Source organism: Diorhabda carinulata, chromosome X, assembly GCF_026250575.1.
Source record: "Diorhabda carinulata isolate Delta chromosome X, icDioCari1.1, whole genome shotgun sequence".
In the NCBI taxonomy this organism is placed as follows: Eukaryota; Metazoa; Arthropoda; class Insecta; order Coleoptera; family Chrysomelidae; genus Diorhabda; species Diorhabda carinulata.
This window is the reverse complement of record NC_079472.1, coordinates 53262385-53288837: the sequence shown is the minus strand read 5'-3', so window position 1 is coordinate 53288837 and position 26453 is coordinate 53262385. Positions and strand designations below refer to the sequence as shown.

The 26453-nt window shown below is 33.6% G+C and overlaps 1 protein-coding gene across 1 annotated transcript; it reads right to left on the bottom strand.

Moving 5' to 3' along the window:
- Positions 1-2943: 2943 nt before the first annotated feature.
- LOC130902384 (L-2-hydroxyglutarate dehydrogenase, mitochondrial-like) lies at positions 2944-25795 on the bottom strand. Its single transcript, XM_057814489.1, has 4 exons — positions 25470-25795; positions 14198-14496; positions 7966-8307; positions 2944-3401 (listed from the first exon to the last, which is right to left on the bottom strand). The coding sequence occupies exons 1-4, from the start codon at positions 25748-25750 to the stop codon at positions 2980-2982; spliced, it is 1344 nt and encodes a 447-aa protein (XP_057670472.1). The 5' UTR covers positions 25751-25795; the 3' UTR covers positions 2944-2979.
- Positions 25796-26453: the final 658 nt, after the last annotated feature.

Sequence of the window (26453 nt, the reverse complement as noted above, 5' to 3'; positions counted from 1 at the left end):
GTTTTGTAAGCTATTGGTCGACGTTATGAAAACAATTGGCTAGAGCCAAAAGCTTAAGTTGGAACGTTCTTCTGACATGTCCCGTACCTCTAGTTAGTCATCCTTGATTACATAGGACATATAAATTATTTGCCATCTATATCAAACCTGCTAAACTGTTGAAAATCTTCTTGTCTTCTAATTTAGGCATGTTGAACAAATTATAGCAGCTAGAAAATAAAATTATCGTCCACTTCCCTTTTCTTAGCATTCTTTATAATGATTAATACTGGATGTACTGTTTCTTATGAATATGCCACTTAGTATTAATTAGGTGAAAACACATCTAGGATCTGTTCTTTATGCTTGTGCCTAATCTAACCTAACCAACCCTCTAGGTTGGGGATCAGAATAAAGCGCGGAGGAAATTTAATACAAATATGATCTTCAGATTGCCACATAATGCAAAATGATTCACGGGTATTTGTTTTTCATCCGGTTCGGTTGCGTTGTACTGTACATAAACTATTTTTGTTTACTTCTCATATTTGTAACTCAGATGTGGAGACTTTTGAGGCGTAAGTTTATTTTGACAAACTGTGGATTTAAGATTATATTATAAGTGATTTATTTAAATCTATTTACGTTTTTAATATTTTCGTGGACATTCCCTGTTTGTCAGCTGTATTATTAAATAAATTTATACTATTAATTGTGGTCTTAATATTTGTTTATAATGAAAAATACACTTGTGGTTTTTTTGAGGTTTGTAGTTTACAATAGTAGAACAAGAATAATATTCAGTTAACTAGAACAGTTTTATGAGAAACATTTTTTTTAGTTCAAAAGCAGATGTTCTCACTTTGTAAAACCATAAGAGACTTATTACTCATAGATCTAAAAAAATTGTCAGAAAAAGATGTTATTGGATTGGATTTAAGATATAGTAGTAAGAAGGGTAATCTTAAAACAGTGTGACCATTCTTCTATGCAATTTGGTTTACAGTATATTTGACAATAATTTTTGTGTTTAAAACCTCTATGAGTTGCATCTTTGTATATTGCTCTTCGAAATTTAAATATTGTTAAAGTAGATACTCCCGTTTGTCTGGTGTGAAAGAATATTTTGGAATTTTACGAATGTATCTTGAATGATACAAGGTGTTATCTATTTGCATGTAGTGCTGGTACCAGTTATTTTGTGAACCAAGATTGAAAAAGGTCACTTCAATATCCTGGTGGTAATCTAAGAGCTGTCCTTAACATGCTTCGAACATGATAATAATGCATCTTTCACCCAAACTTGCTCCCCATTGCAATGTAATATGAATACGCGCTTACTTCTAGTGCTTTCGTTTTACATTTCAAATTATCATTTGTCCAGGCTCTACGAACAGTACCGTGGCTGTCAAACTATGTTTCATCCAAGTAATAGATTTGTCTTCCTTCATTACGATACTCTCGATTTTTTGATCTATATTCTTTACTTTGTCAAACGACTACTTTCCATTTCTGATTGCCTTTTATTCACTGTTTTATAATTAAAACCATGTTTTTTCGTACCGAACATACCTTTTCAACTCTGCAAGAATACCTTGAAGATTTGGCATTATGTTTGATGCGAACATACTGTAGATTGTTTCGCATATTGAAGTTCACCTATTTTTGAAAAAATTCCCAAAACATTCCTCGTTCTTCTTATTGTCACACCTTGCTTTGCAATATTGTAGAGTGTAGTCTGATAAGGATTTGTCAAAAACATTGTTTCCTGGATATCATAGCATCTCTTTTGGACATTCCTCGACTATAAAGTCGGTTGAACCAGTTAAAATCACTTTTTGAGCATCTGTTGATAGATGTTGTCGTCTTTTTTCAACTGCTGCTGTGCTAGACTCTAGTAGGACGTTTACCGATCTGCAAATCGATTTGTTGATCATCTTGAAGTCACAGTTGCCACATATTTTGTTTTCACAAAACTTAGGTTTAAGAATAATTTGTCCGTTAATACACCGCACACTTGCACAGCTCCCAACTAACTACAGACTGTGAACCGGAAACCCTGCTAAAAGTAACTGATGATTATAAAAAAATATTTGGAATTATTTGTAATATCTTTTTTACGTTTAATATTTGATTTAGTAACTATACTATACTTTCAAATGATTCACTGAAAATTAAATATTGTCCTGATCAATTTTTTAAACAAATTTTAAAAAAAGATTGTGTTATTTGAAATTGGGAGGTTCAAGTGAAAACTTTGTCTAATAATATCTCTAAACATTCTAAATCTTCAAATTCACCTAAAAATGGTCAAAAATATCATATATCAATCCTTTCTTAATTTACTTCAAATAAAGAGGAAATCTTTCCGTGAATGTTTATTTTAGATCGATGAGAGTATAAAGAAAGTCGAAGCTATCTTAGTTTGAAATACTGGAACACACTGTTTACACTACCATTACGACAATACTCACAATTATAGGCGCGTCAGACAGTATAATTGTAAGTGTTGGTGTAGTGGTAGTGTAAACCGTGTGTTTGGTATGAATATCACCAACGGTTCCAGAAATTCCAATTTAATCTTGGTTTGAAGTTGAAAATAGTGACCCCCGAATCCCCCGACTTATGAAAGGTCCTATTTTTCAATTCTGTTCAGGTTTTTTGAGATTTCCGAACTGCATGTGAATTATTAAAAACATTATATTCAGAGATTTTGGGACGGGCAGACGGGCACCGCTTATATGATTTTTGAGGGGTCTGACTGAATATCGGAGGTGGGTGTTCCATTTGGGACCAAATTTCCAGGGTAGGTTCTCTGGATTGCTAAACATAAAAAATTGAAATAATAGTTTAAATTTTCGTAGTTTGTATAATATTTTTTTGTATATATATGGCTGTCCTCGTTCATTCTTTTCTCTAAACTATAGACATTAAATATTTTGTTACAGCAACAAAAACCACATATGTATTTATGTAGATCTTATTTAAGCCTTCATTACATTATCTTTTGGGATTATATTCATCAAAAAAATGTTTAGCTACATATTCGGCGATTGCTAAACAAGAAGTAGCTGCGGGACTAGGCAAAAATACGCAATTAATAATCCTTTTTTGAATATCATTTCCCTCGAAAAATTCAAATACGAAATCATCCTGAAAAGTACCATCTGCGTTTAGGAGTTGTGTTTGAACTGCAACGGGACCATTACAAATATCATCCTCATTAAAATCTGCCAATTTTTTCAATTTCATTACGTAATCAGCTGGACACAATCGTCTCTGTACCTGAGTTAAACATTTTGAGATATATCGCCGAGTCATATTTAAAAAATTTGGAGATGTTAATGTATTTCTTAAGTATTTCAGATTCAATTCTTCTTCATTGTAGCCTTCTACACTAAACGCAGGTACGGCAGTAGGTCCTAGAACAAATTGAGATATTTGAATGTAGTTAAAAATAAAAAAAAATGATTGTGAAGCCGGTATGATATTCTCATTGTAATATATACTAAATATCTTTTTATCAAAATAGAATGAAAAATCAATAAAATCGACAAACTCATCTGGAATAACATCCTGGTCATTATTTGGAGAAGAAAAAGAAAAACCTATTTAAATCAGTTTCTGAATAATGGTCATCCATAAATCAAAGTGTTATATATGTACAATATCACCAGAATACTATTCACCATAAATCCACAACATTTATTGTTCGGGAGCTGAATTCTTTTCAACGTGGTCGATGTTGAAAACGAAACGAAAATCGCTTCTAACGAGGTAAAAAAATGATTGAGTTAATTAGTGATTTACCAACGCACACAACCTGAATACAATAAAAAAGTAATCATGTATGAGGGATCAATAAATTTTAAGGTTAAATAACAGAACAAACAACTGCTTTATGAAACAGGATGGTCTTAGAACTAAGAGAGTTTTTGAAGGAGCCGCAAAAGGGTCAGATCCAGAACTCTGGAAAATATGACTGTAGCCTCAGACTAGAGCTAACTGACGGATACTACCTTGTTGACTATGCCGATGACATAGCTATCGTCATCACTGGAAAGGATATATAAGCTAACCAGTGCTATGCGGATTCTGAGAAGATGGTTCGATAACCAGCAAAGATTGAATCCAAGCGACTAAAATCATCGGTACGAATGAATCCATAAAATATTTAAGATTCACTTTGGACTCGAAAATAAGTTTTTGAGATAATACAAAAAAAGAAGCAGACAAAGCATCAATCTCACAATCTCTAAGCCGAGTAATGAGAAATATTGGGGAATCTACTGATACCAAAAGGAAACTGTAGATGTCCGTCACAAATCAAAACTCCTTTACGGCGAAGAGATATGGGGACAGACTACGCAGATAGAAATCTACCGCAACAAGTATCAGAACCAGCAGTATCATTGGCGGACTAAGCCCGTCAGAGGCTCGGGACGGCAAAGCTGAATGAGGACCCCCCAGCTTTAAAAAATGTAGTTTCACAAGCTTTTTATTTAGTTCACATATGTATAAATAAGTGTTTATGTTTATTTCGTTAAACTCTGGCAAGTGAAATTTAAATTCGACCTATTTATGCTAAATAAACATATATACCTACAATATGGAATGGAAATGGGCGAAGAAAATAAATTACGAATCGATAGACAAACAATTAAATAAAATAAATCAAAGATAGTTTTTTGTATTTTTTGTAGCGTGTTATATGTGTTTTTGTATCTTCAATTTACTGAACTCCTTAATAACTTCTGTGATACCGATTTCTTTTGAAATTTTTGTTTATATTGACAGTCGTTCTTGACCCATTGTAGATCGAAGATAATTTTTAATCAGTTAAGTTTTGAAAAACTCCTCTCGCATATGGATGCAACATCGCTCATAAAAAACATAGATGTTAGAACATCGATATTTTGAAAAGTGAAACATAATCATTATTTTATTTTAACAGAAAGTATGTAGTATTTATTTTTTCAACAGAGAATTTAAAAATAATTTTGACAACCTGGTGCCCAGTGCCACGATAGGCAAATAGATCATATCTAAATTATGAAGCCTGGGAAATAATGCCTTCATGTCATCCCACATCTCCAACGCATTTCCCTTCATTGGAGTAACAGTAGATGACATGAACATTTGAAATTCTGTTTCTGCTTTAGTTTTATCTTTCGTATTTTTTTTCATATGTGTCAATATTTTATGGTAGCTCCATATGTCACTTTCATTATTATCGTCTTTTTCCGATTCGTCAGAAGTAATTGTTTTTGTAATTTATGACATTTTCCTTTGCAATAGAAACTTTAAAAAATGCATTAACTTGAAACGAGAATCCAAGGCGGTAGCAATTGCCAACGATGAACAAAGCTCTAGTTTGTCAAATTTCCTTGACATTTCTTTGTCAATTTCTTATTTTAATGACAGGGTGCATTCAAATGTTTGTGAATATTTATCTAGCATGTTTCGTAAGCAGCATACAAGAGGAATTACTTTACTCACTGTGATATAATTTTGCCCATAAATAAACGTTTACCTTTTTAAGCTCACTATTTAAACTAAACCAATGAAATAAATTATAATTATATTAATAATAGATACTTTAGCAATACACAGTTGTGTTATCTATCAGAGGTAACAATAACTTCACTTAATTTGCTTAATTGATTGTGACTTCTATGATACGTCAAACAATAACAAAACAATGGTCGTCAGTACTCGTCAGTGTGAGCAAGCGAAACAACCGCTTCATGTTGCGCCTGCGCGCGAGGAGCGTTTGTAAAGTTTGTATTGCTGAGCGAACGAGACACTAAATAGAAAAATCTAAGCTTGTGACAGTTGTGACTAAGAAAGATATATGTTTGTGTATCAGCGTGTGTACTTAACATCGATCATGAAGAACGATGTCAAATCGATGTTTTAGGTTCCGACATCGATATTTATGAACGATATATCGATGTTTGAAAAAAATCGTTTGCATCCCTACTCTCGCATGGTGCAACCGAGATGCAAATGGTCAAAAAGTATTGAAGTTTAAGCGATATACAGGGTAACAATTCACTAAAGTCCCATTTTATTATAAATTGAAGGATTTCTTGGGCTTTCCATTTTGCAGCAATGTCCATTCTATCCATTCTAGTATCGCTTCTAGCATAAACTTTGTTTCAATAATTTGGAAAATATTATTGATTTGTTTCATGGCCGCGTATCATGACGACAATTCTTGTATAAATCGGTCCATGCATTCATACATAGATCGACGTATTTCTTCTTGAATTGATAATCCAGTATCATGAGCTGATTCACCCGGCATCGTTCTTTTTATCTTCCTTCTTCCTTGTTTCTTGATGTTGATGTCCATGTTATTGCATTTTTTTTATGCCAAAAGTTAAAGCATCGTGGTACGTATCCAATATCCAATGACCAAAGTCGTTTTTGGAAACTGCAAATGTTGTTGAACTGAATTTACTTCCTCCAGTAAAGAAAGCCAGAATTGTAGATGGTTAGAAAGGTAAAATCACAAACAACCGGCAGGAGCAGGTTTGCTCCTTATCTTGTATCTACATTTGCTTTTGTTGGATCTTGAAAATGTTCCAAAACACTCACAATTGTCTTAATGTTTTCTTTTACAACTTGTACTCTCTCGTAATGAGCACTCTAGCGAGTATCCGATAAACATTTAAAAATTTTTCTAAGTTTCCTCTTTCAATAATTGCCATCTGTGTAGATGATGAAAATATCGAATATAATTTCTCTAGTTATTTAAGAACTAATATCTCAGGATGACGAGCAGAGTGCATTGCCGCGCAGAATTTATATATTCTGGGTGGCAATGAACTGTTATGGACAAGCGTGACGCTTACCATCAGGCGAGCGATTTGTTCGTCTCGTCATCTATTCTCATAAAAAAAACTCTTAATCTTTTTTGTTGTGTTTTTACCCAAGGGGAAACTACAAGAAGGCATAATTTTGGTTTATTTTTATTGCGCCACCACTGACGACGTGTAGTTCATCTCAAGTCTTGAGAAGGAGTGAGAGGTGATGAGACATTATAGCTCATTTGTTCGTCTTCTTTTGGGCCCTTCCATTTATTTTAAAATTTCGATGGTACTAAGTACTACCAGGTACAGGAACTACCTGTTAGTTCGCCAATGAGCTGTATTAGCTTTTGAGGAAACCATTCCAGTAAAGCACGCGAACGTAGGAAAATATACAAGAGAATACGGAAAAGGCCAACGAAAGCATCGACAAAGACAAAACCGCAAACGAAGAAAAAGTCGTGACCATGGATCAACGAGGTAGATGGACTGCACGCCTCTTGCCATATGTTAAAGGCTGGATAGAGAGAAATCACGTGGAGGCGAACTATTACTGGATCGAACCATTGTTTAAACGCGGACACTGTTCAAACTAGCAAAAGTAGAGGGCCACACTTGTCTCGCTTGCGAATACAATGAAGAACACATAATTTTCATATGCAGTCATTTTAGCTCACAATGCGAAATTCTGTAAAAAAATCGGAGAATCACTCACGAGAGTATCGTAGGGATTATGATCATGAAAGAAGAGAACCGGGACGCCGCACCTGAGTAAGCAGAAACAATTTTACAACCAAAGAAACGGGACAGTTTGGTCGTGAGGCAACAGCTACAGAGATCACACAACAACGAATGAACAGAACAAACTCGAATCAAGCGAACAGCCATTCTGTGAAATGCTAACGCTGGTCTAGGAAGGTAACCTCAAGCTTAAAGTTTTATTGGGTAGTACAAGTGTAGTACAGCCCTACATACCGATCGGTCTCGTAAAGCCACTGATGGTGCTAGAGCGCATTTCCTTCCTCTTCGGATAAAAAAATATTGAAGTAAAAATCACCCTCTCTTATGTCAAAAATCCAATTACTTCATTCAGTTCCCGAACGACAGTGAAAGAGATATTCTGATCAATTATTTCATTTAGAAATATACATTTTTTTAATATGAAACTCACCTAATAAAGTGGTTGTAGGTGTTGGTGATAGATGAACACCTAAAAAGGGCAATTCCAGATCAGGTGTTTCATATATATTCACTTTAACTGGTTTTCCCTTTAAAATATGATAATTTACTCGAAACGTAACAAAAATTCTGCTGTTGCATATTGATTCGCCTCGGATCAACTCGTAAAGTTTTCCTGATTGTAATCCGCCAGAGGTTATCAGATATTTTGTTTTTATATGAAAATTTTCATTACATTTCAATAAAATAGGATAATCTTGATCTCCCGAAGGTTTTACAGAATTGACGTTGTTGTTCAAGAGGATGTCGCCTTTTTTCATTCTGTAGTCTTGAGCTGAAAATGAATATTTTTAAACAACAAATATTTTAATATACTTATAAAATATCGATTTTCATGTACAGTTACAGTAGAATCCGTTTATAACGACAACGAACATCATACAAAGCGTTTTGTGAAGAAAAACTTTTATGTAAAAATGTATGTACTTCAGTATTTTAATAGAGAAACATAGTATACATATTGAATCAAAATTAAAATTGCACCTAATAAGTACTTACAATATATGTATGTACTATTTTTAATTTTTTAATGTAAGTAATCTGTAATTTTTGTCTGCTCTTGTTTTTTCATTTTATTGTAATAACAATCTCTGATACTATTGTGTATCGCTATGGTCAAATTATCATTTTCAATATTGCTATGAACAAATCATGATAGTAATTATCCAGCCGTTAATGCCTCTTCTGCGGTAGGTAATGGTTTTCCCTCGACTTTCTCTTCCCTATCACTTTCGAGTTGTTCCTTAGCATTAATGTTCTGTACGATATTTTCATCAGTGGGTTCTTCAGATCTGAGGAGAGCGCTATCGATGTTAAAATAATCTTCCCACATTTCCGGTGCTTCTAAAGAATCTGAATTTAGGTTTCGTGACCACAAAGATAAAGGGACGTCATCTGCTTCATCAAATTCATGCCGTCTTGGTTCTCAATGAATTCTGCATGTTTGAAACAGTTGTGAATGGTACTTTTGAACATTTTGTTCCAATCATCATTAATCATCAGAATTGCATCTAGCACCATTATTTTTCTAGAAGAGTTGGTTTTATTAGCATCAAGACGATTAATCATTTTGGGCACAAGGTTCTTTCTAAAATTCGTTTTGAGTGATCGGATTATTCCCCGATCCATTGGCTGTAGTATTGATGTTGTATTCGGCGGGAGGGAAAGCAAGCGTTACAGACTCTAAATCAGTAACTTTTGGATGCGCCGGGCAATTATCAACCAGCAATAATATCTTTTTCTTCTTCACCAAATCACGATACTAATCTCGAAGCCATTTTTCAAAAAGCTCTACGATTGTTAGCATAATCGACAGGTAATGATTTGACACTTCTAAAACATCTTAGTTTTTGTGACTTTCCAATAATGAGCAATATCTTTTTCTCTGTGCCACTCGTATTTGCTGTTACCGTGACAGTTATTCCATCTCTCGACAACTTGCCTCCACTACAATTCTCACCTTTAATTTTAAAGTTTTGTCTGGCATTAATTTGTAAAACAGTCCACTTTCATCCGCAATAAATATCTCATCATCAGAAAATTGGCTTCGTATATTCGACCACACAGATGTCAACCAATTTGTTGTTGAATTTTGATCAACAGACGAAGATTTACCGACTATTTTTCCCGCCACAATATTATGTCGAAGTTTAAAACGACTTATCCAGTTTGCAGAATAATTGAAGTCGAGAATATCAAAACGCGCGAGAAAAACATTTGCCTTTTCGCCATGGCGCTCCCGATCGATTTTTAATGCGCCCTCGCTGGACTAATGTAAATGTATGATAGCCAGAGCGATTTACTTACTTTTGTCAAACGGCGATATACTGCAATTAGTCAGTTGAGTTTAGGATTGTCCATAGATTAGCAATTTGCTAACCTTGAGCGTATCTAATAACACGCACGTATTTTTTGTTAGTGTGTGATCGTATTTCGAATAGACCACGCGTAGACCGTGCATTTAAAACTACCAAGTAATCCGAAATAATTATTTTCTTTCAAAACCCTTCACGGATAAATGTAAAAAAAGAATCTATTATTTTAACGATGTTTGTTGTGTAATAATAGTATTGCTATTTCCAAGAAAAGTAATATTGAACGACATTTTAAGACTGTTCATACCATTTTTGATAGTGACTATCCAATGAACTCTGAAATTAGAAGAAAAAAAAATGATTTCTTTAAAATCTTCAATAACTAACTAGCAAAGTTTTTTTACTAAACCACTGCAACAACATGAAGCAGCAACGATAGCGTCATATAAAATATCTCATTCGCTAGCTAAGAATGAACAACCATTTACAGATGAAGAATTAGTGAAAGAAGCCATGTTAGAAGCTGCTGATTCACTTTTTGAAGAATTTAAAAATAAAACGGAAATAGTTTCAGCTATAAACATGTTGCAATTATCAGCACGAACTGTTACTAGAAGAAATGAAGTAATTGCGGAGAATTTCGTGGCAGAATTACCAAATGATATGGAAAATTGTATTTTCTTTTCGCTACATATGGATGAATCGACAGACGTGACAAATATATCACAATTGGCAATTTGCGTGAAGATGGTATTTTCTGATTTTACGGCAAAAGAAGAATTCCTTAAAGTTCTGCCATTAAAGGGAAGCACTAGAGAAGAAAATATCTTTTCTACTTTCAAAAATTATATAACAGATGTAAAATTATCTGTTCAAAAGTTATCGTCAATTACAACAGACGGGGCACCAGAGAAGATTGGTAAGAAAAAAGGATTTATTGCCTTATGTAGACAGGATTCCTTATTCCCGAAATATATTTCTTATCATTGCCTCATACATCAGGAAATGTTATGCGCAAAAGCAATCGGTTTTCAACACGTATTTACGATAGTAACAAAAATTATTAATACCATAAGATCGGGTACCATGCAACACAGATTGTTTAAAATACTTTTAGAAGATGAGGACGTTCAGTTCACAGATCTTCTTTTACTACTAAAGTGAGGTGGCTGAGCAGAGGTAAAATACTTGAGCGGTTTATCATGCTTTTGCCACAAATAAAGGAATTTATTGCATCAAGAGGCGAATTTTACGAGCAATTAGAAAATAAGGATCGGCTAATAGACCTCGGATTTCTGACAGATATAACGGCAAAGTTGAATGAAATACAAGGGAAAAATCAGCATATCGCAGACATGATTAGTGCAGTAAATGGTTAGCGTTCTTGAAAAAATCATTATCACATTTACCAAATTTTAAAATATACTGTTGAGAGTTTAAATTCGAATATTAAAAATTTTACTGCTACATCATATTTAGAAATTATATATAATTTAATAGAAGAGTTTTCCTCTAGATTTGAAGATTTTGCAGCATTAGAACCCATTCTCAGATTTTTCATAAATCCATTCAATGTTACTGAAGATGATGTCCTTGAAATAGATTCAGTGTATTTCGAGTTTCATAATATCCAAGACCTAGAACTAGTCGATGAAAATAAGTATCCTATTTTAAGGAAATGAAATATTTGAAATCAAAATACTGAACAAAGCTTAATGACTCACGTTAAGATAATTGTTTAAGGACCGGGGGTAAAATATGCGCCCTCGGTGATTTTTAAATTTAATATTGCACCCTTAAAGATAAACAGGCTGCCGACCTCTATTCTAGTGCGTTATATATCAGAAGTTCACAATATCTATTTGAAGGAGTGCCAATATGGATTCTAATTAAGCATTGCTAAAAGAGGCAGCTAGTTTTACTGGATTCAAGTCAATAGATCCGTCATAAAGGGAAAATTTGATTAGAAAACAGTCAAATAAATCGACAAATTAACCAGCTAGGTTAAATGAAGCGTATAAATAAAAGCAGATATGAAAAACTCGAAAGTAAATGTTCAAAATCTTTTACTCCATTCAACTTTATAATTCGCTTTTGAGGAAACCTTTCAAAATTCAATAAACAGCTCATTTAAGTATTGCCGGAAAAAGGAGTTATCGGAGAGAGGCCAGGACTCTCTTTTGGACATGACCAAATCTAGGACATACAAAGTTAAGCTTTCAGAAAAAAATTACCTCCAGACTAAGCTGTAGGAGTCAAGGGAATGAAAACAACAGACCAAAAATGCCATCAAATGTTACACGGTTGATTAAAACGGCAGATTGAACTGGAATAGGAGTGCGCGAACCAGAGCGTGGAGTAATAGACCATTATACAAATAATTGCAATCAAAAAATGTATCCAGCTCAGTTTGGAAAGGAATTAATACAGACAGAATATTATGATTTTTGATAACCAAGCAACACTTAGGAGTTCTAAACTTCAATGCCTTAAGATCCCACATGGTTTGTAAATGCTGTAATGGGTTCCAGGGCACCGTGGAGTAGACCGAAATGAAGTAGCAGACAGACGCGCTTGAAGAAAATCTTAATAAAGTTGTCCCTTTAACTGGGTTGGCAGTTCAAAAGTATTTCACCACAAGAACTTTTTCATAATGCCACGCATTCACATGCAACTTATCGAGTCCAAGATTTGATCAAAGCATTTTGTTGGGAACAACTCGATCATCCTTTCTACAATTCCGATATAGCGCACAGTGACTACCACATACTCTTATTTGATGAAAAACCTGGGTGATCAACGCTACGACAACGATGACGATATTAAAACGACTTTGTTGGAATTGATGGTGAACACAATTTTTCCAAGATGGAATTTTGAAGTTAATTAGACGATATCACAAGTGCTTTTATATTGGTGAAAATTATATTGAGCAGTAAATTAAAGTACGGGTTTTTATGTGAAAATAAGGTTATTGAACAGTGTTTATTTGTATTTTCCAAAACTGTACTAAACTTAGAAAAAATGGATCGTACATTTTGCTGCAGAGAATATGTGGTTTACTATTTCGATTCATCTTGTATATCCATGATTGTCGTTTAAGTTACGTAAACAATGAAAAAAGTTTGAGGTACCGTTATTTCGTCACTTCACATCACACCATTTGACTTACGACGTTGATACATCGCGGTAACAATCGTAACAACACAAGATTATGAGTAAAATTTCGATTCTCTTAAAATGGAAGTAGAAAATAGTTTCTTCATACTTTCGTAATGTGATCAGAACCAAATATGTTGCGTAAACGTAATTCATGCGAAATATGATTTTGCTTGTATCAATATTAAATCTATCATCGGAAAATATTTACGAAATTTGAACACAACCTAACTTAATTACAATCTACTATTAGAAATTTCAATAGAACGTCGCGATTTATTTCGATAAACTGTTCCACTGGATTTCCACTTGAATATTAGAATAGAATTCGATCAGTATCAGAATAAGATTGGGATGGCATATTTTGAAACGAAGTGATTATTGTTGGTTTTAGGTAGAAACAAATCTGGAATTCACGTACAATATCAAACGGATGAAATTGTGTGATGGAGAATCAAAACGAAATTGAAAAAAAAAACAACGGAGATTCTACGTTTCACATACATCGTAAATGTAGTTTGTCCATTGTAAAATAAAGGCGGGGAAACACCAGATTTGTACGAACAAACAATGAACGATTATATGGGCATAATAGGGAAGTATATTATAGGTCCAATCTGGAGTAATTGAAATTTAAAATAAATATTTACCTTTCAGAAAATCAACAGGTTCCCATCATTTCCTGTTGACTTTCATGAAAATTTGTTCCAATAAGACCATTTTCCTGTTTACGATAAACACGAGGTTTAGAATTATGTCCTGTTGTATATGCTGAGTTGGAATTTCTGGAACCGTTGGCGATATTCATACTAAATACACTGTTTACACCAACACTCACAATTACACTGTCTGACGCGCGTTCCGTTAACCAATTTTCAGTATTTTCCCAGGGTATGGTGCAGGTATGTGGATGATATTTTCGCCTTATTCAATACGAAGAAGGCAAACGTAGACGAATTCATTTTGGAACTCAACTCAAAATATTCATCTATCATAATAAGACCCAAAGTAGTTTGTGAGCGTCACCAAAACTGATTTTCCACCTATCTAGGTACTCAACACACGTTCAGTAAATTTTTTTCACAGCCAAGGTGAATTTGCAAATTCACCAACTTAAATAATAACTGTCAATGTCACAAAAAGTCCATGGCCTACAGTAAGTTATTAATAAAAACAATTCAAACAGCTTACCAAAACTATTTGTTACCATTTCAAAATTAACGTTTCCGGTAGTAGGACACCAAATTGATCTTAATCCTTTACATCTGGGTTCTTTTTCTAATATTTTATCCATGGTTTCCAACAATTCTAAACCATCCACGTTATTCTCCAATCCTCGTTCATAAAGTGTCTTCAGACTTTCAATTTCTCGCACATCAGTAGCTGTTATGAGTTTTCCATTTTTTGTGTACGGTATTTCTCGTTGATGGCAATAATCATATAAACTTTTTATTCCCTTCTGGCAAAGTTTTGCTTTCAGCGAACCTGGCCTAAAAACACGGAAGTTATTACAATGATTTGTGTTCCATCTGTCTTGGTTTTAAGATTGTCATTTGTCACCTCATTGTGTACTTCGAAGTTGCATCAAATACATTTTAAGTTATTGTGAATTGGTTACTTGTAAATAACTAAATATTACACTGGTTGTTGCAATTTGGGAAGAAATGGCCAAATACTAGAAGAGTATATTCGGTAATGTATGTTTTTTGTGTTTCGAAAGTGTAGAAAGGCAACAGCTGTGACCAAAAATATTTGCGATGTTTATCCAAGTGCATTCAGCGTTCGTAAACGGTAGAGATGGTTATCCAAACTCAGATTCTATAGTATTGATATCCTTGACCCCTTGATCAGAAAGACCAATAAAATTAGAAAATGGCATGCTAAATGTACAAGTGAAAGTAACACCATGTCAGTCAATCAAAGAACTCTCAAAAATCTTTAACAAGCCTTGGTCTACCAGCTAAGAACTAAGAAAAAATAATCGGAGAAGTATGTTCGAGTGTAAAGTACTGCTTATGGCATATGGCATACGGCATATGGACATAGTAGAGGTAACACAAGGAACATATACACAAAACTTCAAAATATGCGGCGGTCCCTAGACCCTACAATAACATGGTACAATATATTTTATTGTACAATAAGATTGAAAGGCGTTTAGAATCCAAAAGATCAATTGACTTGCACAGTAAACGAAATGCTGCGCAATATTTAGTCGAAGAATAGGGTTGATCCTGTGTGCACTGTGCGTAAAGCAACATGTCCGAACAAGATTTAGCTGCTGCTTGAGTTGTGTTGCTTGAGGCTAAACGTAAACGAACACGTCGCGTCGGTGGTCGAAAGATTGGTACAAGAAAAGGCACAAATACGCTCACGAAAATCTTTTAAAAGATTTGATGATATCTGAGGAAGTAGACTTCAAAAATTTTATACGTCGGAACTTGAGAACAGTTTCAAAATCAACTATAACTGGTCACGAAATACTCTGGAAGCTTTGAAGTTTCATAGTGCTGTTTCCCCACAAAGTCTTTCTTTAATAATTATGGAAACCTGTGATGCAATAATACATGTTTTGAAGGAATTAATCAAGGTAAATAAATGCTATAATCGTTTATTTATTAAACTGTATATATTGAGATAACGAATGTTCGTTTGCCACTGTGTGACCAGCTTCATTTTAATGTTGAAAATTGTTCATGTTTTGGTGATTATCTTGTTAGTTATTTGACAGCCGCTCAGGTGGAAATTCAGCTTTTTTTCTTGAGAATAGTAACTGTTGGAGTATTTATTTTTAGATGATAATGTCAGCAATAGCATTTTTAGCAGATTTGTTGCATTGCTTTCATTTTCTTAATATCTTCAGCACACGATAAAGCTTAGGTTTGACATTCATCTGGTTTCTCTTTAAGACGGTTAGCTGCCAATTGCAAAAGTCATCGTCAAGTTTTTTCTTGTGTTGTCTTCGGAGCTGCATAGGATGTAGATGGTGTTTTATCTACTCCAACAGTTGTAGTATCCTCCTAAAAAAGATAAATAATTTGTTTTTATTTCATTTCAGTTACCGCAAATAGCTGAGGAATGGGAACAAGCTGTCCAGGAATTTTGAGAGGCAGTGGAATGCCGCTCATGTAATCAGAGCTATAGATGGCAAACACGTGGAAATAAAGAAACCTCCTGGTGCTAGATCATACTAGCACCAGGATGTTGATGTTGGGACTAATGGTGTATCAGATGGAGTTTTGCTAGAGAATACAACATTTGGAATGCAATTACAAAATACTGCTTTAAATATCCCACCACCTGCGCTGTTGCCTGGACGTTTTCGAAAACTTCCATACTTTTTTGTTGGAGGTGATGCTTTTCCAATGTCTTTAAATTTAATGAAACCAGATAGCCAAACTGGATTAACAAAAGAAAAAAAATATGCAATTATCGAATATCGCGAGCTAGAAGGATGGTTGAAAGTGTTTTCGTTATACTAGCTACTCGTTTTGGAGTATTTCAAAGAGCATTATGACTTGTTGTTATCTACACAATTTTCTGAGAAAATCGTTTCGTGATGATAACTAATCAGGAATAATACACCAACCATCTCAGGAAGTATTAATAATATCAATAAAAATAATTCGCTTAGTATCGCGAATGAAACACTGGACGAATACAATGCATTTTGTAACAACGAAGGTGCAGTTCCTTGGCAAGAGAAAATGGTCTCGTGAAACATACAATTTTGTAATTATTTGAATAAAATAAATTGAAATTTACCTGTGTATAATTATTGTCCAAACTAGAACATTCACTCTTTCCTCCCGGACTACGTATAGTAGACTGAGTATCCATACTAGACTGTGAATCCGATGCGGATTCCTGATCGTGTGAAAAAAATATTTCATTATAATACCACAAAGTAAGTTGGTATATGTCGTCTGTAATAGATCCGGATTTCATCCACTGGAGATGTTTCTTAAGCTTCTTCGGGTAGTTAGTTCTCAAAGAATGAAATTTTCTCTTCACATCATCTTTGCTTGCCCGTCGAAACATCCATTTGTATTTAGACAACAATGTTCCGTAAGCATCACTTTTTTTATCGCGGTCATGATATTCCTTGACATTCCACAAAGATGGCAATTCTCTGTGCAAGTGAATACATTCGACGATAAACTCTCTGTTCTTAATTTTTTCATTCACTTTTTTCGCCATTATGCACGCGTGCGTGTACTCCTCGTCAAGACGAAGCACAGACGAAAAAATATTGCGCAATACTGACCCTACACAATGTAATGGAAAAATATGGTACAATAAAAATTAAACTCACTCAAACTTTTGTTCAATCATTGTGCAATCTTCAATATGAACCCAAAAATTGATTGTCTAGGGGTCGCCTAAGTATCTCACATGCAAGTATCACAACAGAAATAAAAAGCAATGCAACAATATGACTTATCACAAAAATGTACGGGAATAATACCTAAAAAGAAGTACCTGTAGTACCTGTAGGGGGGTCGGAAAGTACTGCGCATGTTGATTTTTTATTCTGTCGGCTTATTATGTACTGAGTCGTGCCAAAGTCATTTTAAGGTTGATGTTATTTGTTTACTTCTAAATAATTGATTATCAGATTTTTATTGAAATTAATGATATAACAAATACCAGAAGAGCATATCCTCGACATTGTATGGTTTCATATATGTTACTAATCACGCAGATGGCACTGCAAATGGTGGTACAGCGGTCATATACAATCCACCACAGTCATAATTGAAAAAAAACTTCTATTTATCTATCTACCTCTTCCGAATACTGCCCAACTAAATTTAACATCGAAAAGAACGAATATCTATAAAATTTTTCGCACATTTACTGCTGAGACCAGTTCCATATATAAACAAAATATTGGGTTATCATAGCAACGAACAATAACATATTAGAAGTATCAGTGTAAAGTTTGACGTCAAAAAAGTAAACCAGAGTTACACAATAAATTAAAAGAAAAAAGATGTCCACCGAAATTGTGAAAATTCGAGTATCGAGCCATCATCAAGTACCTGTATTTAAAAGGGTTAAAAGGTAAGCAGAGTTACGAAGATATGCTTAATATCCTTGGTGATCAATATCCTTCGTATGCGACCGTCAAAAATTGGACTGCAAGCTTCAAAAGAGGTAAATTTTCCATTGAAGATGATGACCTATCAGGAAGGCCAGTTTCTGTGTCAGTCCCTCAAAATATCGATGCAGTTCATGACATGATGTTATCAGACCGTCGAATTGGGCTAAAACGGATATCTGAAGAACTGAATATTTCATACGAACGCGTTCATCATATAGTTCACGTCAATTTGGACATGAGAAAAATTGCTGCAAAATGGATCTCCAAATGTTTGAATGTTGACCAAAAGCGTAAATTTCTACGATCCAAAAACAAAGCAACAATCGATGGAATGGCGACACTCTGAGAAGTTTCGTGTCCAAAAAACTGCTGGTAAAAATCTTGCTTCAGTTTTTTGGGATTGTTATAGAGTAATCATGATTGATTTTTTGGATAAGGGTAGAAGAATAACTGGGGATTACTATTCGACATGACTGACCACTCTATGGGAAAAAATGAGAAAAGTCGCGGAAAGCTATCCAAAGGTGTTTTGTTTTTGCAGGACAACACCTCTGCACACAAATCTCATGTTGCCATGCAAAAAATTCGTCATTTAGGGTTTGAATTACTAGAGCACTCCTTTTATTCACCATATTTGGCTCCGTCCGACTATCATCTCTTCCCTCAACTGAACAAAAGTTTAAAAGGTCGTGAATTTTCTTCCAACGAGGAGGTAATAAAAGCTGTGGAGGTCTGGTTTGCAGAGCAAGAAGAAACATTTTTTTTGAAAGGTCTAGAGACGTTGCAGGTTCGCTGTAATAAATGTATCCGACTAAGAGAAGAATATGTTGAGTAATAATATATTTTGACATTGAAATTTTGTTTGGTTCTATAATAGGCTAAACATTTTCCAATACATCCTCGTATATATCTAGATGGTAGATTAAATTAAATAAACAAGATCCCATAGTGTTATTATACACAGTAATGCTTAAGTCCATCTGGACATCCGGTATCTAGTTATGGGTTACTACAAGCAACTCAAATCTACCAAATTTGGTAAGATTTCAAAGTGAAGTGCTTCGAATGATAGTGAACGCCCAGTGGTATGTTCCAAATGACATAATTGTGAATGATTAAGTATTCCACTAGTAAAGAAGGAGATTCAGGTTTATATTGAAATAAAGTGAACGTGTCAAAGTGCATACTAATTGTATTCGTCAATCAACGAATGGAAGAGAGTTCTGAGATGAGACTATCAAAGCGCTGTATGTCAACAGACCTGCGAGACAGGTTTAAATAGTATCTATAATCATTGATTAACATGGAGTGAACAATTAGTGTTAATCTTGATTAACCAAAAATTTTAGATTATATAAGGGTATGTTCATTGGAACAATCCCTTTCATGTTTTTTCAAATAGTCATACTTATTGTTATTCACAAGGACAGATTGTATAATAGATGGGGTTAAGAAAAAGATTAGTACATTACGCGCCTAGAGGGCGTATACTATATTTTCTCTCCGGATTGAAAAGTTCGTCTTTGCCGTATTCTAATGAACAATGAACAAACTGTAATCGAGAGTAAACATTTCGATAAACAAATCGTTGCTACTATACCGGAAGCAAAAGAAAGTTCTTCCTGGGCCGCTTTTGTCCCGCATACCAGGGACGAAAAGCGAACTTTTTATCCCGTTGAGAGAAAGAAATTAATAATATGTGGTCCTCATATTTGAGAGAGATCCCCGACATTTTGCGCTGTTTTCACGATGTCTTGAAGTCTTTGAATAATATTTAATATAATTTTTGAAGCACAATTACACTGGCCGACAAGATTTTCGTAACACAGGCGAGACCTTCATTTTTAAAATGGAAATACCCCTCCAATAATAATAGAAAAAAACATTAAGCAAAAACACATACCACTTTTCAATAGCTTAATTATCCCTGTTTACATTAGCAGGTAGGTAATTTTATAAAAGGGGGGTTAATATCGGTGAATTTTATGGCCGAAAAAATACCTGAATTTCATTATTTAGAATAATAAACATAAATAACATTAAAAATTAGTGTTCTGTTCAGTTTCAGAGTAAGTGGTTCTCTGTTCATAGTGCAAAAAGTGATTATAAAGAAGAAAATGTCGAGTCAAACGCGCCGCAGTTGCAAAACTTCTGACAAATTTTGCTATATTTGTGGAGAATTTATGGTGAAATCGCAAGTCAGGCCATTTTCCGAAAATGCGAAAAAACGCCTATTTCAAATATTTTGGTATTTTAATTGGAGATCAAGACAAGCAGTGGCCCCCCCACGCGTGCTGTTGTTGCGTGGGGGGGCCCACTCTTTGTAGTAGTGTCATTGTTGCAGTGGATGAATGGAAAGAGAAGAAACTTAGAGCATAGAAGGCATACCAACAGTTAGTCAATGAACTTCTAGTCGCTTACAAATCCCTTGGTGTTCGAATGTCATTGAAGATTCGTTTTCTCTATTCTCATCCGACATTTTTTCCCGAAAATTTGGGAGCTCTCAGTGATGAGCAGGGTGATAGTTACCACCAAGATATTAGGACAGTGGAAATTCGGTATCAAAGACGATGGGATTCGACCATGATGGGTGATTACTGTTGGTTTTTAAAAAGAGAAAGTGCAACCTCTCATAAAAGGAAAAAGTAGAGCTAATTGATATTTAAAGTGATTTTTTTTTTCAAATTTTTTGCTTTTAATAGATGTGAGGTATGTTTATCAGATGCAAACTATAAATATTGTCAATATATACGATTTAAAAAACGTGGAATTATTTTTCCAATAAACTTTAAATATTTTACTGATGAATATGGTTCTATAAATATAACATAAAAATTAGTTTTTTCATATTTTCGTATTTGTATAGGTCCATTTTATTACAGTATGCTATTCATTCTTGTGTTACTACACAAAATTTTTTTTGTCGACCAGTGTTATTGTCTTTGTTTCTTTGACTTAAACCCGATAGAAAATCTATGGGGAATTATGGTCCGTCGAATTTACACATTCAATAAACAGTCTGCCGTAATAACTCTAAATAAACTAAATAAACTCCAAAATGTTACACAAAATAATTAGGCTAATTTAGGACCATATTTGTTTATTAATTTAGTTGACAGTAGAGTAGATAAATTTATCAGACAAAAATGATGAGGACTGATCTATCATTAATTTATAAATATAATTTTATGTTAAACATTTATGTACATGTGGAGATATAGTTATAGACCTTCTACTTTCAATATTTTTCTGAAATAAATTACGAAAATCGTTTCTAAGCGTTTTACAATCTGTATTTTTCTAATTTAGTTTCATTATCAGTTACCTTTAATTGAATATTTATAAGTTAGGTTAAAATATGTTCCAGCATTCTGTAAACACTCCGTATAATAACATTGACGTTGGAAACATCGCTATAATTTTTATGTAGGATTCCATTGTACTGTTTATTTAGCTACGCAATATGTAATGGAAGCGATAAATACTGGTATTAAATGAGAAAATATTCTTTGAAAAATGTTTTTTTATAACCTTGTTACACTTTCAGATAAGTATGTCATTTATGACACAATTTATTTACATTCTTCGTAATTTGTTATTCCTTGTGAATTTTATATAAAATTATTATGAAAGAAAAATGATGGATTAATGAAAAAGTAGAACAATGATTATTTACAGTTGATTTTAGATTATATGTACTGAAAGGTTATCAAATATAATAAAACATAAATATTAGCTAGAAAAATATGAAAAAATGATTCGTATATTATATATCCTGCATTGAAAATGCAAATTTTATTTCTTTACTTTCATCTCAAGTGTAAAAACCAATGATTTTTTGCCTGCACAATGACTTTGACATACACGTTTTCAATAAAATACTGTTATCAAGAATAAGGAGAACTTTTCGGTTCTAATTGCCAAGGTAATCTTTTTGAACTTCTTAATATATAATATAATAATAGAAGAAGTGGTCGATATCGCCAAACAATTAAATTTAGAGGTCGATAATGATGACGTTCAAGAATTGCTAGATTCACACAATCAAGAGCTATATAATTGATGAGGTTATAGAAATTCGTATGTAAGAGCAAGACTTTGAACAAACTGATTCGCTAGAACCAGTTGAATCGGTAATTCAAATGATAATTGCAAACTTAACAGAAGGACTCAATTCAATTGAAACAAATTTTAGAAAAATTAGATTATAATGAAGAACGCGTTTCTACTACAAAACGGGGAATAAAAAAATTACTGGTATGCTACAAGGAAATTTTGCGTAAGAAGAAGAAAATATTTACTCGTCAGATTTATTCCCTGAACAATCCAACTTAGAATATCTGAGAGTTTATGAGATTATCAATTGGAAATAATCCGAAGGAGCTGCGTCATGGTCTGATGGATAAATGTGCAAAAATTGTGTACAAAAAAACTCGATGCAACGATTCAATGCAAAACCAAACTTGACATCATCAAAATCTTGTAGATTGTAGACTCTTAGAGAAATCGTTTTAGCTTCTCAGCTACATTGCTTTTATGTCTAGAATATATTTTGAACAACACTGTACATCTCATCGGTCTGCTTACAAAATACGTAGACTCCTACTAAAGCGGGTTATTTTTCTTGTGTTTTTATGTCCAACTTCTTAAAGTGTTATTTCTCCTCCTCCGAGGTATTTAAAGCCTTTTGCTGAAATAGGCAGAACATTCGCAGAGTAGATGCTCTGCTGTTTCTATGGCTTACTTACAGAATATGCATTTGTCGTCCTCTGCGATGCCTATCGCTTTAAGGTGGTATTGCAATGGAAATAAAGACCGACCACCAGTTTAAAGCAGTTTCTAGTCATCTCGAGAAGTTTCTCAGACGTCTAAGCTGATATGGTTATGAATCTTTTGGATTTGCCATCTCCATCTGATTCTTTAGCTATCCTTTCAGTTTCTTATTGATGTGACATCTTCGTCAACACTTTTGTTTGCAAGCGTTCTTACAGAAAATTTAGAGTCTGAAACTTCCAAAGTCTTTGATGTAAATCAAAGCTACATTGAAAACGTTGATATATTCGGAAGAGATGAGTTTTTCAAAAATATTATGTGCCATGCTTAGAAACGCCTAATTCAAAAATAACGATGTTATCGTTAACAGGAACCTCTAAACTAGTCGTGTAGTAAAATATGAAATAAAATGAGTAATAAAAATAAACCAATTTTTCTAATTATAATTATGAATTTTCTCAATGAATATTAATATTTAATGGCTATTAGTCGGAAACTGTTCTGGTTCTCTCGCTTCGCTCGGACAGGCAACTAGTTTGAAGTTGTTTTGTTTCATTTCTAGTCACACCATATATAATTAAGTGCTTCTTTATTAGTTTTTAAAACTTCGTCAAATCCATAAAAGGTATTATCTGTCATTGTTTGAAGAAATGATCTATAGTAACTCCAGATTAGTATTGCGTGCTTTAGTTATATCAAAAATGAAACGGTATCTGATATACATCAAATAAATAACCACATTTGTGAAAGTGATATAAAATTAATACCGGTCTTTCAATAGGTTTTGTCCCTAAATAAGAGATTATCGGTGCATTCCACTAATCGTTGACTAACATTCACAACGACCCTTGTCCAGAGGTGGGTCGAAGTGGGCATCGAGAGAATTAGCTAAGTTTCCAAAACTCAAACAACTGAGATTGCAACCATGGGGATATATCTCATTATTTGATACGGTATGGGATATTTTAAGTACTTTAGAAGTCTGATTGTGATGTATATTTCACTATCGCTGCAGAAGATATTTTGATTTTACTTTAATTTATATCAATTAAGCACTCTACTGAAAAATTCAATAACTTACATATTATAACACAACCTGTTAAAGCTTTCGCTTAATTTTTGTTTTGTTTTCTCATTCGTTAATATTTATCTCAAAACTCAAAATGCTATTCCACTGGGGTTCACGATTATAACGCTTTCTGTACTAGGTGGAACGGGATAGATCGTGGTCATGAACGTGATTGTCGTGAGTGCTTATTGAAATGCATCCATGTTATATGTAGTACGTTTCAGTTTTCTCAAAGTGGATTTATGTCTTTATAAATACGTATGAGGTTTTATATAGATCAACTTTTAGCTATTCAAAGTTAAGTTATAGATTTTAGTATGATAGCATACTAGCATTTGGTAGAAAGATGTCATATCACATATAAATTATAAACGCTTGTTGAAAGTGTATAAGGGCTTATAACCTTGAATTGTGATTAGGTGCTGCAATTAAAAGTGGACATACTAGTCTTGAAGACGATCCATAAAAAGAATGACCAAAAAGTGCATTAACCTCAGAAAATATAGAGAGAAATTAGAGACTTTGATTATGTAAGATCGACGATTAACCGAGAGAAATTTAGGATAAGTCCTTGATATCTTATTAGACAGCATGAGCAATATTTTGGCTTGCTTAAGTTTGTTACTGAATACCTTAAAGATAATTTTGTTAGTAAATTACTGTCGCTGGCTTGAACTTGACAAATGGTAGAAATCTAGTGAATACGGTGAATGTTCTATCACGATAAATGCGTATTTTGAGCCGTAGAAAGGCTACATTTTTCCATTCCACAAATCAAATTTTCCTCTTTTTTAGGCTTACTGCCAATCTATCAACCCATTTTAAGGTATTTTTTCGTTTATGACGTTGAGAGCACTTCTGTTCACCAATTGTATTCCTTTTAAAATCGAACTCGTTCAATAACTTGTTGATGTGTCGACTAAACATTGACCTTCTTCATTCTGTCATTTTTTTGTCAGTTTTGTTATATTTTTGTTAAATTCGACCAAAATACACTGAAACTAATCAACCGACTGACTTCTTTAGCAAACTTATAGTATAGACAGGATCATCCAGACATAGGGTACATATGACTTGACGGCAGCAATCCTCACGTCAAAAGAAGTGGGCCATGCAGGTGAAAAAATAAACGCTGAGTATTATTGTTAACAATTGGATGAACTGGATGTAAAATTTCGTGAAGTACGACATAATTCACGAAAAAAAATCATCAAGATAACGCATGATTTTGAACAGCTCAAAAAAATCATCGCGAAAATCACTGTTTGTAAAGTACAAACTGTAAAAATATTCACCGTAATCACGAGATTAAGATCCATATGACTATTGTGAATATTAATTATTAAAAATTATGTTCCGAAAAGGTGGTAGCAGCAGTGAAACATCACTTGAACAGATGGATTGAAGTTCAAGAAGATTGTATTGAATGACTAAATTTATTCAACAATCCGGTATTGATAGGAAAATACTGAAGTCTTCGTTAAAAAATATAGAAAGTACTTCTTTTCACGTACCTATAATATATTCCACAATGAATAACTCCACTATTGTTTCTACTTTGATGTTTCCCAAATATATCCTCTTTCTCAATCAGAATTGTCTTCAAGCTCGAACAATTCATCTTCAGTTGACGTGCTATAGCTGTTCCTATTATACCTCCACCAATAACAGCTACCTCATAACGAAGAATATCATCTTTAAAAGTTGATCCAATATCGGAAGGTAAGTGACCGGAAAATGTTCGTATTGTATTTCTGAAAATTTGAGTTGCGGTTTTTGTTAGAAACCTAAACATAATAACTTAACTTTTCAAATGACATTTATTAATGAAAAATGACAATTTATTTACTCAAAGTCAAATATGTCAAATAGGATAGATACAAAATTAAAAGCAATAGAAAAAGTGGGACTATTGACGTTTCTGACATTTCCATTTACACAAAATCAAAAATTGTTTTTACTGAATATATTTTTTATAAGGAATGCTACAAGAGATTGTCAATAATGAATTGATTGTGGCATTATTTTTAGTTACTTCTATTTAAGGTTTGCACGCTCTTTCCGGTTCGATCAAAAACGACCCGCAACGCTACGGAATGCGACCTGGTACGTAAACAACGCACTCTACTCGGCAACGTCGTGGTATAGAGTACAAAATGAATCATATTTTATTCATTTTGTATGGTATAGTTTTTGTGAAATTCATTTTATATTTGACTTAGCACAAATTTTTCTAGTGAACTGAAATAGTATATTAAGTAACGAGTTTGGAAAGTGATACGTTTCGCACTAGTAACGAGGATGAAATACACTTTCCAACGAGTTGAGTACACTTTTTTTCCTACGACAACGTAAAAAATTCTTCAAAAAACGTATTTTTTAAAAAAGAAAGTTAATTAATCAATATCACACATTTGTTGAGAAGTATTTAACACGTGTTGAAACTTATATAAACATTTTTTATTTTGTAACAGTAATTTTTATTCAACTACTTTATA

Coding starts and splice junctions, on each gene's coding strand:
- LOC130902384 (XM_057814489.1), bottom strand. CDS start 25,750: ATGTTTAGGTTTCTAACAAAAACCGCAACTCAAATTTTCAGAAATACA. Junction 8,308..14,197: donor AATGGTAACAAATAGTTTTG/GTAAGCTGTTTG, acceptor ATTCATTTTCAG/CTCAAGACTACAGAATGAAA. Junction 3,402..7,965: donor ACCTACAACCACTTTATTAG/GTGAGTTTCATA, acceptor AATTTGTTCTAG/GACCTACTGCCGTACCTGCG.